Source organism: Gavialis gangeticus, unplaced genomic scaffold, assembly GCF_001723915.1.
Source record: "Gavialis gangeticus isolate Ggan-Ray unplaced genomic scaffold, GavGan_comp1, whole genome shotgun sequence".
Taxonomy (NCBI): domain Eukaryota; kingdom Metazoa; phylum Chordata; order Crocodylia; family Gavialidae; genus Gavialis; species Gavialis gangeticus.
Window position 1 is genome coordinate 93,571,663 of NW_017729034.1, and position 12,710 is coordinate 93,584,372.

Consider the following 12,710-nt stretch of genomic DNA (forward strand, 5'->3'; position numbering starts at 1 on the left):
GGAGGTGGTAGCGGCCTCACACAAAAATTAAATTAGTTGATGGATTTAAAGCTTTTAATTATGGTGTCCTGAGAGTATCACTAAGCAAATTATAATAATAAATTTTACATTGTTTCTTCAGCAATAATAGGACCCCCATCAGTGACTGTGACTCCTAGAAATGGGTCCATAATGCTCAAGCTCAAGGCTCCAAGTTCACCTTATAAAAGGAAAAAAGGAAGCAAGATATCTATGGCACAGTTTTACCACTTACTGTATCAAGTGTTTCTAATTAACAACTTGCCAAATGAAGTAAGTGCATATTCATTCACACTCTACCTTTTAAAAATGTAAATAGGGAAGACTGCATACCCTTCTGCTTCACAGCTGAAATAACTCACTGATTTGCTCATGCATAAATTAATCTAGAGGCTTAAAAATATCTGCTTTTAGAAATCATGATTTTATCATTATTTTGTAAACCATCTTGTATCACTCCCTTTGCATGGGACATTAGTCTTTCCTTACATTATAGTTAAATAAGCCCTTGGGCCAAATCTTTTTAGGTGCCATAAAATAATAAATAACTTTATTTAATATTGTTGCTGAGTTCATGCTATTTTCTGAGCTCACTCATCTCCCATTTAAATATCTTACACAATTCTGCTGTGCTTAAATCACGGCTATATTTACTTAAGTGTCCTAACCACATGTTTTGGGGTTTGTTTTCTCCCTTGCATGCAGAAACACAAAATGCTGGTATATGAAGGAACAGACAAAGTTTTTAAAATAGAAAACTTGAAACCTGGTGTCAGCTACTGCATAGTAGTTAAAATCTTCATAGCAGTACTGGACCGCAGCAGTGCGTATAGCAGTAAGGAATGTACAGTGCCACTCTGACATGGTAGGTAGTCCCAAATGAAACATCCCAGAAGCTAAGAGGCTCCTGCCCATCACTACTTCAATGCAATATATTTGTCGGTAGAGTCATTAAGAACTGCAACCATATTCGAGCACAGATAATATATCTAGAACATTCATACAGCACTCTCAAAACCATGATTTCATAGTTGGTTAAGAAAGCTGAAGCAGAAAAATAAACGTGGTTGATATGGTATGTTTTGATTACTTGGTTGTTGTCATGGTACTTAGATAACTGCAGGAAAGGTTACAGGAAAGCCCCTGATATGAATTGATAAAGAATGCTGCTTATTTCCCCTTCTATATTTAAAGATATACACAATATTTTTCCCCTGCCTTTGACAGATTTGAAGCAGTAATTAACCACAAGAAATGGATAGACCTGGAAAGCTGTTACTGTAAAGGTCTGGCACAAGAAAGGGCTATATTTGTCCATGGGTGTAGCTGAGCTGGCAAAAGCAGTTAATATGCCTTGGCACATCTACTGAATTTTTCATACATTACTCATGCCTGTTACATTTCCAAGCCATGAGCTTTACAAAGATAAATCACCTAATTCCAAGCATGAATGGAAAAAAACAAAACAAAACCCATAAAACAACCCATCTTCTTAAATGGCCTTGCTTACTGTTGAATTCCCATGCCTCTCACAACTTTAGCTTTAGACATTTTCTTATTAACATCAGTTTTATGGTTCTTAGATACAGAATGGTTAAGAGCCTGAATCAAAACCTACTGAACTTGCCAGAAAATTCCCCAATACCAGTATTTTTTTTTTGATTTGTGTTTTATGGCTAGGAACACAAGTTACACATAAACCAGTTTAAGTAATCAGAAACTGATTTAAACCTGTAACAGAACAGAAGTTCAGTGCACATAAACCAGTTTCAAAATAGCCAGAACTGGTTTGAGATGAACCTGGTTAAATGTAGTATCAGACTTAACTGATTTGGGTCAAACCGGTTTAAGCAACTTCTGTTCCAGACCCCTTCTTGGTTTAAGTTAAACCGGAGCCCCCACTAGCATCCCAGCATGCTTTTCAGCCCTAGGCTGGGCTGTGCTGTCTGTTCTAGAGAGCAGGGCTGGGCCCTCCCCTCTGCAGCCTACCCTAAGCAGGGGTGGGGGTGTGGCCAGACACAACCTGGCGTGGCCCCATTGGGCAAAAGGAGCAGGGAGGGGGTTTATTCCCCTCCCCCCAACCTGGCCAAGGTGTAGCAGCTCCTGTCAGGCATTGCCCACTTTGCTGCACTTTGCTGCAGTGGGGTGGGGATGTGTGGCCAGTTTCTCCCCCATCCCGTGGCCCCCCCGTACACACACACGCACACACACACACACACACACACACGCGCACACACACACACACACACACACACACACACAAATGGGGAGAGGGAGGGGGATTTAATCTTCATGTCAGGCATTTTCCTCCCCTCTTCCCCACTCCAGCAGCAGGGGTGGGAGTGTAGCCAGAGCTGGCTGGCATGGCCCCGCCATCTGCCTGCCTTGCCCATGGCTGGGGCTGGGGCTGGGGCTGTGGGGCTGAGCTGGGCCAACCTGCAGGTGCTGCTGAGGGTGGATGCAGAGGGGCCAGCCCAGGCTGAGCCGCAGGAGCCGGGCTTTTCCCAGCAGGCTGTGGCTCAGGCTGGGGCTAAGGGGGCTGCACAGCCAGATTGCTCCCAGCTCCCTGTGCCCAGGCTGGACAGGGCTGTCATGGAGCTGCAGCTGGCTGTGAAGGAGTCAGCCTGGGCAGGGCCCTTCCCAGCTGGCTGCAGCTCTCACAGCTGGGTCTAGCAGCATGGGCACCAGCTGGATGGGCAGTGGGCTGCCTGGGCCAGCTCAGAGGCACCAGGGGCCCTAAGCCTGGCAGCCACTCATCACAGCCACCACTGCACCCCCTGTCCTGTGCAGCACCTGGTGGCTGCAGCTGCTTCACAAGCTGCTTGCTGGCTGGGGTTGGTGGTGCTGTTCTGCCTTCCTTGCCTCCAGCTGCCACTGCCACTGCCCCTGCCATGCTGCTCTGGATAGGCGGGCAGGAAGCTTGAGCCCGGCAAGCTTGTCTGGGAGCTGGAGCCGGAGCTCCATGCGCTGGGCAAAAGCCGCTGGCATCAAGCTTCCATCTGCCCGGTGCAGCACTGAATGACACGGCGAGAGCAGGAACCACAGTGGGAGGTGAGGGGAGTAGAACAGCTCTGCCCAGCGCAGCCAGTGTATAGCTTTCCCCCACCTCCAATGGCTCCTCCTTCTTCCACTCATGCCCCTATCACACCACTCCAGGCAAGAGAGAGGGGTGGGAGGAAGAAGATGAGGAAGCTTCAGCCCAGTGGCTTCTGCCCAGCACATGGAGATCCAGCTCCAGCTCTCAGCTGCCTTGCGCCCACCCCACCTGGCATGATGAGCAGCCCCTGCAGGCAGGTGGAGCAGGTGGAAGGTGGCTGAGAGCCACCCCACACCACCACCACCACTCAGAGCAGGAGCAGGAGCGGGAGGAGGAGTTGTGGGTGGCAGTAGCGGGGAAGGGGAAGCTGCACACTGGCTGGGCCCAGCAGGGCTGTTCTGCTCCCCTCACCTCCATCTGCAGTCCTTGCTCCTGCTGTTTTGCGCAGCGCCGCTCTGGGTGGGTGGAAGCTTGAGCTTGGCAACTTCTATCCAGCACATGAAGCTTTCGCTCCAGCTTCTGGGCACCTTCTGCCTACCTGCAGGGGCTGTTCTTTACGCCAGGTGGGTGGAGTGAGTGTAAGTCATCGGGAGCTGGAGCTGCAGCTCTTTCCATTGGGCAGAAGCCACTGGGCTCAAGCTTTCCATTTGCCCATCCACAGCGGCATGGCAGGGGCAGGGGCAGAGGTGACAGCAGCAGCTGTAGGCAGAGGAGGTAGAATAGCCCCACCGGCCCCAGCCTTCACACAGCCTGTGGTATGGCTCCTGCTGCCAGGTGATGCACAGGACAGGGGGTGTGGCAGTAGCTGCCGGGTTCCAGGTCCATCACCAGCTTGAGCAACCCACTGTCCAGCCAGCCGCCACCCATGCCACCAGACCTGGCTGTCACAGAGTCAGCTGAGCTGGGAAGGGCCCTGCCCTTGGGACCCAGCCTGGGCTAGCCCCGCCAGGCCTTTCCCAGCTGGCTGTGGCTCCAGGACAGCCCCACCCTGCCTGGGCACAGGGAGCCAAGAGCAATCTGGCCATGCAGCTCAGATTGCCCAGCCCCCACAGTCCCTCTGTGTCCACCCTCAGCAGTGTCCACAGGCCAGCCCAGCTCAGCCCTGCAGCCGCAGCCCTGGGTGGATGGCAGGGCCAGGCCAAACAGCTCTGGCCAGGCTCCACACTACATGAGCAGCAAGCAGGGGAGAAAGCCCCCAGCTGGGGTCCCTGTGCCCATGCCTGAGAGGGGAAGACAGGGGAGTTTAATCCCCCCTGCCACTCTTTGCCTGAGGTGCTGCCTGAGTCGAAGTGGGGGGGGCCTGGGGGACAAGCCTGGTAAGGGCTGCTTCCCCCGTCTCCCTCCAGGCACACCTTAGCTGGGGTCCCTGCAGGCCAGGGTGGGGTTGAAACCCCTCCCCGATCATACCTAGCCACCTGCTGGGAGCCTGGCCACACCCCCCAGTTCAGCTTCCCTCCAGCCTTGCGGCTGCTGCAAAAGGTTAGACTAACCTGCAAAGTTTGAACCAGTTCAGGCCTGGACTTTTTGAATGTCTGTCCCTACCGTATATGACTCATCCAATCTCCACAAAGAAGCCTACCAGGAAATGCCTGCCTTCCGTTTGGTGCCCTAACTAAAAACCAGTCCATCTTCTGTTTTATTGTACAATGTATAACGTGGTATCCTGTCACGAAATTCTGTTATTGCCAATTAGCTAAAGAGGATGTGGGACTGGAAAAAAAATGGTTTCATTGATGAGGAACTGCCTCTGTACCCAAAATGGAGCAGATGTTCAGTTTTGCAGCATTATCATACTTCAGGTTTTTTATTTAAAATCAGTGGGTGTCCTTAAACCAAAAGGAATGCTTGATATGGGTTGCCACTGTATCTTAGCAAGTTTTGCTTCCAGTGACTCTTTCCTTTTTCTTCCCTGTAGCACGTAAAACAATGGAAAATGACTTGTCTTACCAGATGTAGCTGTAAAGTAGAAACCTATATTTGTGGACATTTTCTTGCACGCTCCTCTAAAGTAACTAATGGAAGCTGAGTCACCAAATCAGCATAACATGAAGCACAAGAAACAAAAGTTGGCATATTGTAACTTAAAATGACATATGTTATTGTCCAAGGTAGAATTAATTTCATTGGAAACATTTTTACGTTGCAATTAAAATTTATAAAGTTATTTCATTTGAAAATATGAAACTAGGATTTTTTTTTATTTGAGCCCTGGATTTTGAAAAAAGAAAGTTCGAAATCTATTATTTCCCAGAAAGGCACGACACAACACGACAAGCTGACAAGAAAATGTGTACTGGGGACTTAGTCAATGATAACCTGCTGAAGTACAAGTTTTTGTTAGCCAACATTAGCCTAGAGATAAGCCAGTATCTGATTCATTATCCACGAAGCTTGCCTTCTCTATTGGTCCTCATTCTCAACAGGGGAGGATTTCCAGAATTAAATCTTACTCACTTGCCTTTGGACTTTGTGTTTGTGGGTCACAGAAGATAAGGGTCACAGAAGATAAGGGTGGGGAGTGAGGGGCAGATCATCCCTGCTGTAACTCTAATCAGATAAATCAGTGGTGGCTCACTATTCTTCGTTCCTTATAAAGAAAAAAAGGATGTGAATGGGAATGCAAGTGTTGAATATAACCCATTTATTAACTTCAAATCTTGCTAGGCTTTTTGCTTCTTTTTAAACCTTAGTTTAGTGATTCTCAACCCTGGTATCCCAAGGTGTAGAGGAAGGCAGTCGATAAAGAGATAAGTGTAGGCTCAGTCTTATACCAGCTTGCCTGTCTCCCACCCATGTTGCCCAGCCCTTCTGCAATGAAGTAAGTACTGTATATGTATAAATTCATTTTCTGAAATTGGGTACCACTCACTTCACCGAAGTTATGGAACAGAAGTCCAAAAAGAGAACCACTGCCGTAGGTTGTCATGAATATACATAAAATTTCCTCTCAAAAATTTAACAGATGTTATAAGTAATTTGTATATTACCTTTATCAAGTGCAAACAGGAGTTCTAAACCTTCTGTTCACTATTTGTTATTGCAGCAACATCTAGGCATCCACATCCTAGATCAGGACTGTATAGTATCAGGTACCATATACACATAAAACAAAAGGTGACCCTGCCCCACAATCTAGGCATAAGATTAAAGGCAACACATGGAGGAAAATTAATGCATACAGGCCTGGTCTACTCACCTGCATATGAACAACCATCAAATGGTTTGTAAGTATCAGGGCAAAGGAGTTATAGTGAACCATTTGAAGGAAGACAGTAAGGTGGGAGTATATGGGGCACTTCTTCCCAAGAGAGAGAGGCAACATGAGAAGACACCAAGGTGTCTATTTGGAAATGTAGTAAGTGGGTGAGAATTGGCAACGCAGACTGATCAGAGTTGATGCAAACTGATCAGAAGGAGAAGCTGACATCTCAACCAGAGAAGTTATATTTAGAGTAGGGGAAAGCCTCAGAGAGATTAGAAAATGAAGGAATGTTGATTATTTCATGTGATTCAAAAGGGAGATTGGATATCGAGGGGTCTCCCTGCACTAGAAGTAACAAAAAATAATGCAGAACCCCCCCCCCCGAGCAATGCATACTCGGCCAGTGCGTGCTGCTGAAAATCAGAGCCAGCCCTCTCAGAGCCATGCTCTGCTGCCAGCCAGGCTCTACATGGCAGAATTGCTGTGGCTGCAGCCCTGGGGAGCCCCCAGAACCCCAGATAAGGCTGCTGGGACCAGCCCAGTGCTGGGCACAGCCTCCCCTATCCTACCTCACGTAGCTTGCACACCAAAGCACATGTGGCACAGGCATTCTCTGGGGACAAGAAGCAGTGGCCCAAAGTGAACAGCCGCTACTCATCCCCAGGGAATGAAACATCCATGCACATCTGGACATGCCCACAGAAAGTGGATGAAGGTGGAGAAGTAAGGTGACCCTGGGAGCAACAGTGGAGGCAGCAATGATGAGAGTGACGAGTGATGGATCAGGAGCAGCAGGCGAAGATATGTCGAGCAAGAAGCAGAGAATGGCGAGAGCCTGATGGGAGGCCAGCCCCTGGCAGTGGCATGGTGGAAAAGCATGGAACAGGCACTGAGAGAAGCTGTAAAGAAGCTGTGAAGAGGCTGTGAATAAAGACAAATTTCACAGAGGCTGTGAATAAAGGCAACTTTACCTGGTGACAGGAGGCAGACAGGATCAACGATGAATAAATATGATTTCCTGGAAAAGGGGTGTACTTGGTAGCCGTGTTGGTCTGAGACAAAAAGACATACAAAAAAATAGAACTCTTGGTTCCAAAATGATACCTTTTATTAGACCAACTGGAAAATGGCTTGCAGAAAAGGACAATTTTCTTGCCATTTTCCAGTTGGTCTAATAAAAGGTATCATTTTGGAACCAAGAATTCTAGTTTTTTGTATGATTTCCTGAAAAAGGTACTGTTTGAGATTTTGGAGGTGCAGGCAGACCATCTCACCAGCCTGTTTGATTTCTCAAACTAAAACACTTGGGAATGGAGACGGGTATGAGAACTTTTGGAAGAAGTGTGCACAGAAACATGGGAGGGAGGAATTAAGAGGGATAAAGTTCATAGCAGGGGAAAAGTCAAGCGAAAAAATTATTATAGTTTGAATGTATACGGATTGACTGGAGGCAGAAGACCTAGGAAGATGGATTAAAAAGTACATCCAAAGGGTAATTAATGTTGGTAGGGAATGTAAGGGACAAATATGGTATCTGGATGGGGTCTTGGAGGGCACAAGTAGTGTTACAAGCAGATGAGTGGAACCCCAGGTAGGGTGCCGCACCTCCCATCAGTGATCCAAATTGGGGCAGACTGGGGTTTTATAATGTGCCAGGGACAACCAAAACAGTGCAGCAAATGCAGAAAAGTAGGACATGCTGTCTGCACACTCTCCCCTCACAGTGTGCCACAAATGTGAAGGGCATAGAGCAGCAGAGTGTGAGGAATCCTTAAAATGAACTATTTGTAAGAGAAAGGGACACTTGTATCATAAGTGTCCCAAAGCTTTTGCAAGTACAGTCAACACCCTGAGGAACAGCAGAACTTGGAGAAGGAGAGTGGAGGAGAGGATGGGTTGGACACTGAGGTAGAAATGGTGAAAGAAACCATTCTTTCAGGAGGGTGGAAAAGGAGTAGGGCAAAATGTCTGTGACTGGGGCAAGATGGGAGGAGATAGAAGACAGGATAGAAGGGAAGGTGGGAAGAGTAAACAGCTCAGACATGGAGGTGGGGATGGGAAAGAAAGAAGACACTCCTGACAACAGAAGTGGAGATGGAGCAAGAGAAAGAACCAGAGAGAGAGAGGCAAGGAAAAGAAAGAAAATGCAGAGGCTGAAGATCAGGAAGAAGAAACCTGATAATGAGGGAGGTGAGTAGGAGGAAGAGCTGGAGAGCAGTTTTCTGCTGCTAATACCTGTAGGCTCCAGGCTGGAATGGAGATCAGAAGGTGGGAAGCGACAGGGAGGCAGGAATATGCAAGCCTTCCTAAATGCAAAAGCAGTTTGGCAGCTTGCAGTGGCTGTGGGAATGTGAGTGAGGGAGAGGGAGGAGTCGACCACTCTGAGCAGTGGCACAGATAAGCTTTAAATGGACTGAGGCCTGCGTTTCAAAACAAGCATAAATGGCATTGACAATAAGTTTGCTTAACGTCACAGAGTATCTTAACAAGGAAAAGATGGGAACAGATTGAACCAGTGTTGAACCAAGTAAGGACAGACATAATCTGCCTACACAAATGTGGTATACCTGGGGAGAGGGAGTATAAACACTTTGAGAAAAGGTGGAGATGGGAGCCGTCTTGGTGGACAGGGACAAATGAGAACAAAACAGCAGGGGTAGCAATATTATTCAAGAACCCAGAGCTGAAAGCAAAGCTGGCAGAAGTACTCAGTAGTGGCAGACTGCAAGGAATGATATTATCAGGCAGCGGGGAACAGAATTAGAAAATGTCAATGTACTATGTACACCACCAGAGAGGGCAGGAAGGAAAGCACTGCACAAAACACATGTAATGTGCTGCTTACAAAGCTAGCAGCGTATGTGGTTGGAGGGAGAGGGCACATAATAGTGGGAGATTTCAATTGTATAATCAAAGTGGAGATAATCAGAAAGGAAAGCTTCCACCTTCACTGTCTCAGAAAAATCCCTGGAGTCACTTGGGACCAACAGTGACATCCTTGAGAGGACTGGCCTAGAGTCTATGCAGACTACACTGGACACTCACAGGCTTTGCTGGCTGGAACACGTGGAGCACGTGCCTCAAGATTGTTTGCTGAAGCCTGCGCTCTATGGCCAACCCAAGAACTGCCTGTGACACAGAGGAAGGCCAAAAACTGCTCAGTATGGAGAAGCCGGGTCAAGGCTGGTGTAGTCACTGCAGAGAGCCATCAGAGCCCAGGCTGAGGCCCACAGGAGAGCCAGGAAACAGAGTATGCTTCAACCGCCATCTGATGAGTGGCCCTGCAGCCGTAGGCAACTGGTGCTGCCTTAGTTGGGGGGGGGCACATGCCCCCCCCCACAGTGACCAGTCAGTGGTCAGGGTGGAGGGGATCCCCCCACAGCCAATCGTGAGACAGCCAATTGCTGTGGCTGATTGCTGCAGCTACTTCCAGGAGTGGCTGCAGCCGCTTCTGGGAGCATAATGGCGCTCCACTCCCCAGTCAGCACTTGCAGGGGTGGCACTAGCACTCCTTCCTGCCCCCCCTGCCCATCCCCTAAGCCGGGAGTGCAGCCAGTCAGGGGGTGCATGTACACCCCCATGCACCCCTTCAAGCTGCCTGTAGCCACTGCGGGAAGGCTTACCACTCATACATCGGGCTGTTCTTCCACACCGTTGCCAAGCACCACTGATTGACTGACTTTGTTGTGTCTCCTTTCATCTGTCAAGATATTGAACAGCCATACAATCAAAGTGGGTGATGGAACAGGGGAAGGAGGAAACAGCTTTAGACAGCTCATCCACACTGTTAACAAATATAATAAAAGAAGAGTTGCTAAGAGATGTGTGAGCAGGGGGGAAAGTTTTCAGTAGAAAAGACCCCAGTGGAAAGAAACAGTCAAGAACTGATTTTGTGCTTTTATCAAAATAAATAGGGATAAGGAAAAAAAAATCATACATGTGGCTTTTAGTGATCACCGGATGCTGAAGGTAGAAATGAGTCTTGGTAAGAGCCCTATGAGAGGGTAGGGGCTGTGGAAGTTAAATGTCCAGCTGCTACAAGTTGAAGTGATATACTAAGCACACAGGAGATGGTAAGAGGGTTGGAAAACACTTGTAACCCTGGGTGCAACACTACCCATGCCTTCACCTGAATAGTGGGATCCTGAGGTACCCAGTAGCCAGTGACCCCTCCCAGCTCCCTGGGTAGCTGCTGCAGGGTCCCCGAGCAGAGAGCCTCCCCTTACAATCAAACAACCTTGCAGACCGTTATAAAACTATTTTCATGATATAATTATTTACAAGATAACATATAACCAATGCAATAGAACAAATGTTACACCACATGACCTGGTTCTGGTGGCTTAAGGATTAATGCTTCTTGGATACACATTACAGAAGGGGAAGATATACAAATTACCCACGATAAATAAGGAACCAATACATAACTACATTGATACTCCAGCTAATAAACCATCAGTTTACACAGTTTATAACTTTTACACTCTGTAGTGAGGACCCTGTTGTGCCCTGCCCCTGGCTGGGTGTCTCAGGAGCAGGACTGTCTGCACAGGATCTGTGGGTGGTCCCTGGTGCTGTCATCCCTCACACCACCTCCACGGGTCTCCATGCAGCAGGTGCTGGCTCCTCCCCTGCAGTCCCTGTAAGAGAGCTTATCTCTACTCAGACCCCTTCCCTGGCTCAGCAGGGAGCAGTGTCTGGGCTGCAGGTTGTAACAGTTTCCCCTGCCCAGCACAACCTCACAACACCCAGCAAATGCAGGCCCTGCCTGGCCCCGGGCTTCTGGTGGTCGGAGCAGTCCCTGCCCCTGTAGCCCAGGGCTCCCTCTGGCATCTGAGCCTGCTCCTCTCCTGCTGTGCTCACCCAGCCACACAGGGCTTGCAGGAGGGTCTTCCCAGGCTCAGAGTCTCCTTACAGACAGCTTCTCTCTTGTCCTGCCCTGGCAGGGCTGGGAGAGGAAAAGAGCATAGCACTCTCTGTGCAGCCTCTGCAGCTACTTCTGCAGGGCTCTGCCAGAGGCTCTCATGGAGGGACAGCCATGGGGAGATTCTTGCCCTGGTCTCCAGCCTGTCTCACCACCCCCTCTCTCTCTTTTTTGTTCTCTACCCCAGGAAAACGGCTCCCCTCATTTAACCAAGCCTCTCCGCCCATCACAGGCCAGGACTCTTCCTGCGCTTTTGCTAACCTCTCATTCAAACCCTGCTGGGGTTACATCATTCCTCCCACTTCCAGGAGGGCTACCTCCAAAGCAACTTCACTTGCCCTTAGGGCAATCTGTGTCCCCACTGGGACAAACTCTGTCTCTTCTCACTTGGTCCCTCTGCAGGGCAGCCCTTCCTATCCCTTCAGGTGGGCCCATTTTTAATGCTGCTACACACTGAAGAAATATTTTGGGGAGTACCAACTGGTGGATGATGGTGAAAAAGAGGATGGGAGAATTCTTCAGGAAGGAAGGCCGAAGATGCACAGGGAAAAGAATGAAAGAGCTAAGAGAGCTGCAAAGAAAGATGCAAGAGCTGCTAAAAGAAGCTGCAGAAGGAAGACAGGTACAAGAAGAGGTAGAAGAAATAAGGCAAGAGTTAGAAAACTGGTTTAAAAGAAAGATGAGAGAAAAATATTCTTAGCACAAGCACCGTGGGTGGGAGGAAACGAAGAGTAGTCCCAATACTTTTCAGTCAGAATGAAGGTAGTAAAAGGAGAGCTTAAAGCAGTGTGGGAAGAAGACAGTGCCCAGGTGGAAAAGCAGGAGGAGGTGTTGGAGATGATGAGAAGATTTCATGAACAGCTATACCAGAAGAAGAAAGTAAACAGGAAGAAGATGAAGGATTTCTTGGAAGAGATTGAAGAGAAAGTAGAGGAGGAAGAAGCAAAGAAGATGGAAGAAAAGATTAGCTTAAAGGAAGTGGAGGAGTGTTTAAAAACCTTGAAGAGGGAAACCACAAGGAGCATACATCTGAGTATGAAGAAGTGATGGGGGCTAAACTAGATAGATCGAAAAGCACCAAAATGGGAGCGGGGAACTGGAGAGGCTTGGAGAAGTTAGGCCTTCGAATGAGAGAGAGAGAAATCACAGTGCTAGGGATCCCAATAGATGCCAAAGGGAAAGGTAATACAACATAGGAAAAGGTGATAGCAAAGGTATGGCATATACTTTTCCATAGCCAGAAGGACACTGTCATCTACCTGTACAAGAGGAAGGGAAATCACCAACTCTGTAACAACCACTGGCTGATAGACCATCTAAATGATCTACTGCTTGAGAGACAATGAGGCTTCAGAAAAGGATACAGAACCACCGACATGGTATTTACAGCCCAGCAGCTTCATGTAAAGTGACAGGAACAGAAAGTTGACCTTCTCCTCACACTTGTTGACTTAACCAAAACATTTGACACAGGCCTCTGGGAAATCATGAAGAAGTATGGATGCCCTGGAAAGTTCATCAATATGGTT

The 12,710-nt window shown here is 48.2% G+C and overlaps 1 protein-coding gene across 1 annotated transcript in view; it reads left to right on the plus strand.

Annotated features, from left to right (window-relative positions):
• IL22RA2 (interleukin 22 receptor subunit alpha 2) overlaps positions 1–988 on the plus strand; it is a 7,627-nt gene extending 6,639 nt beyond the window's left edge. The window contains exons 4-5 of the mRNA XM_019526828.1: positions 122–291; positions 724–988. Of these exons, the coding sequence (XP_019382373.1) occupies positions 122–291; positions 724–879 (326 nt within the window). The 3' untranslated portion in view covers positions 880–988. The remainder of the gene's footprint in view (positions 1–121; positions 292–723) is intronic.
• Positions 989–12,710: the final 11,722 nt, after the last annotated feature.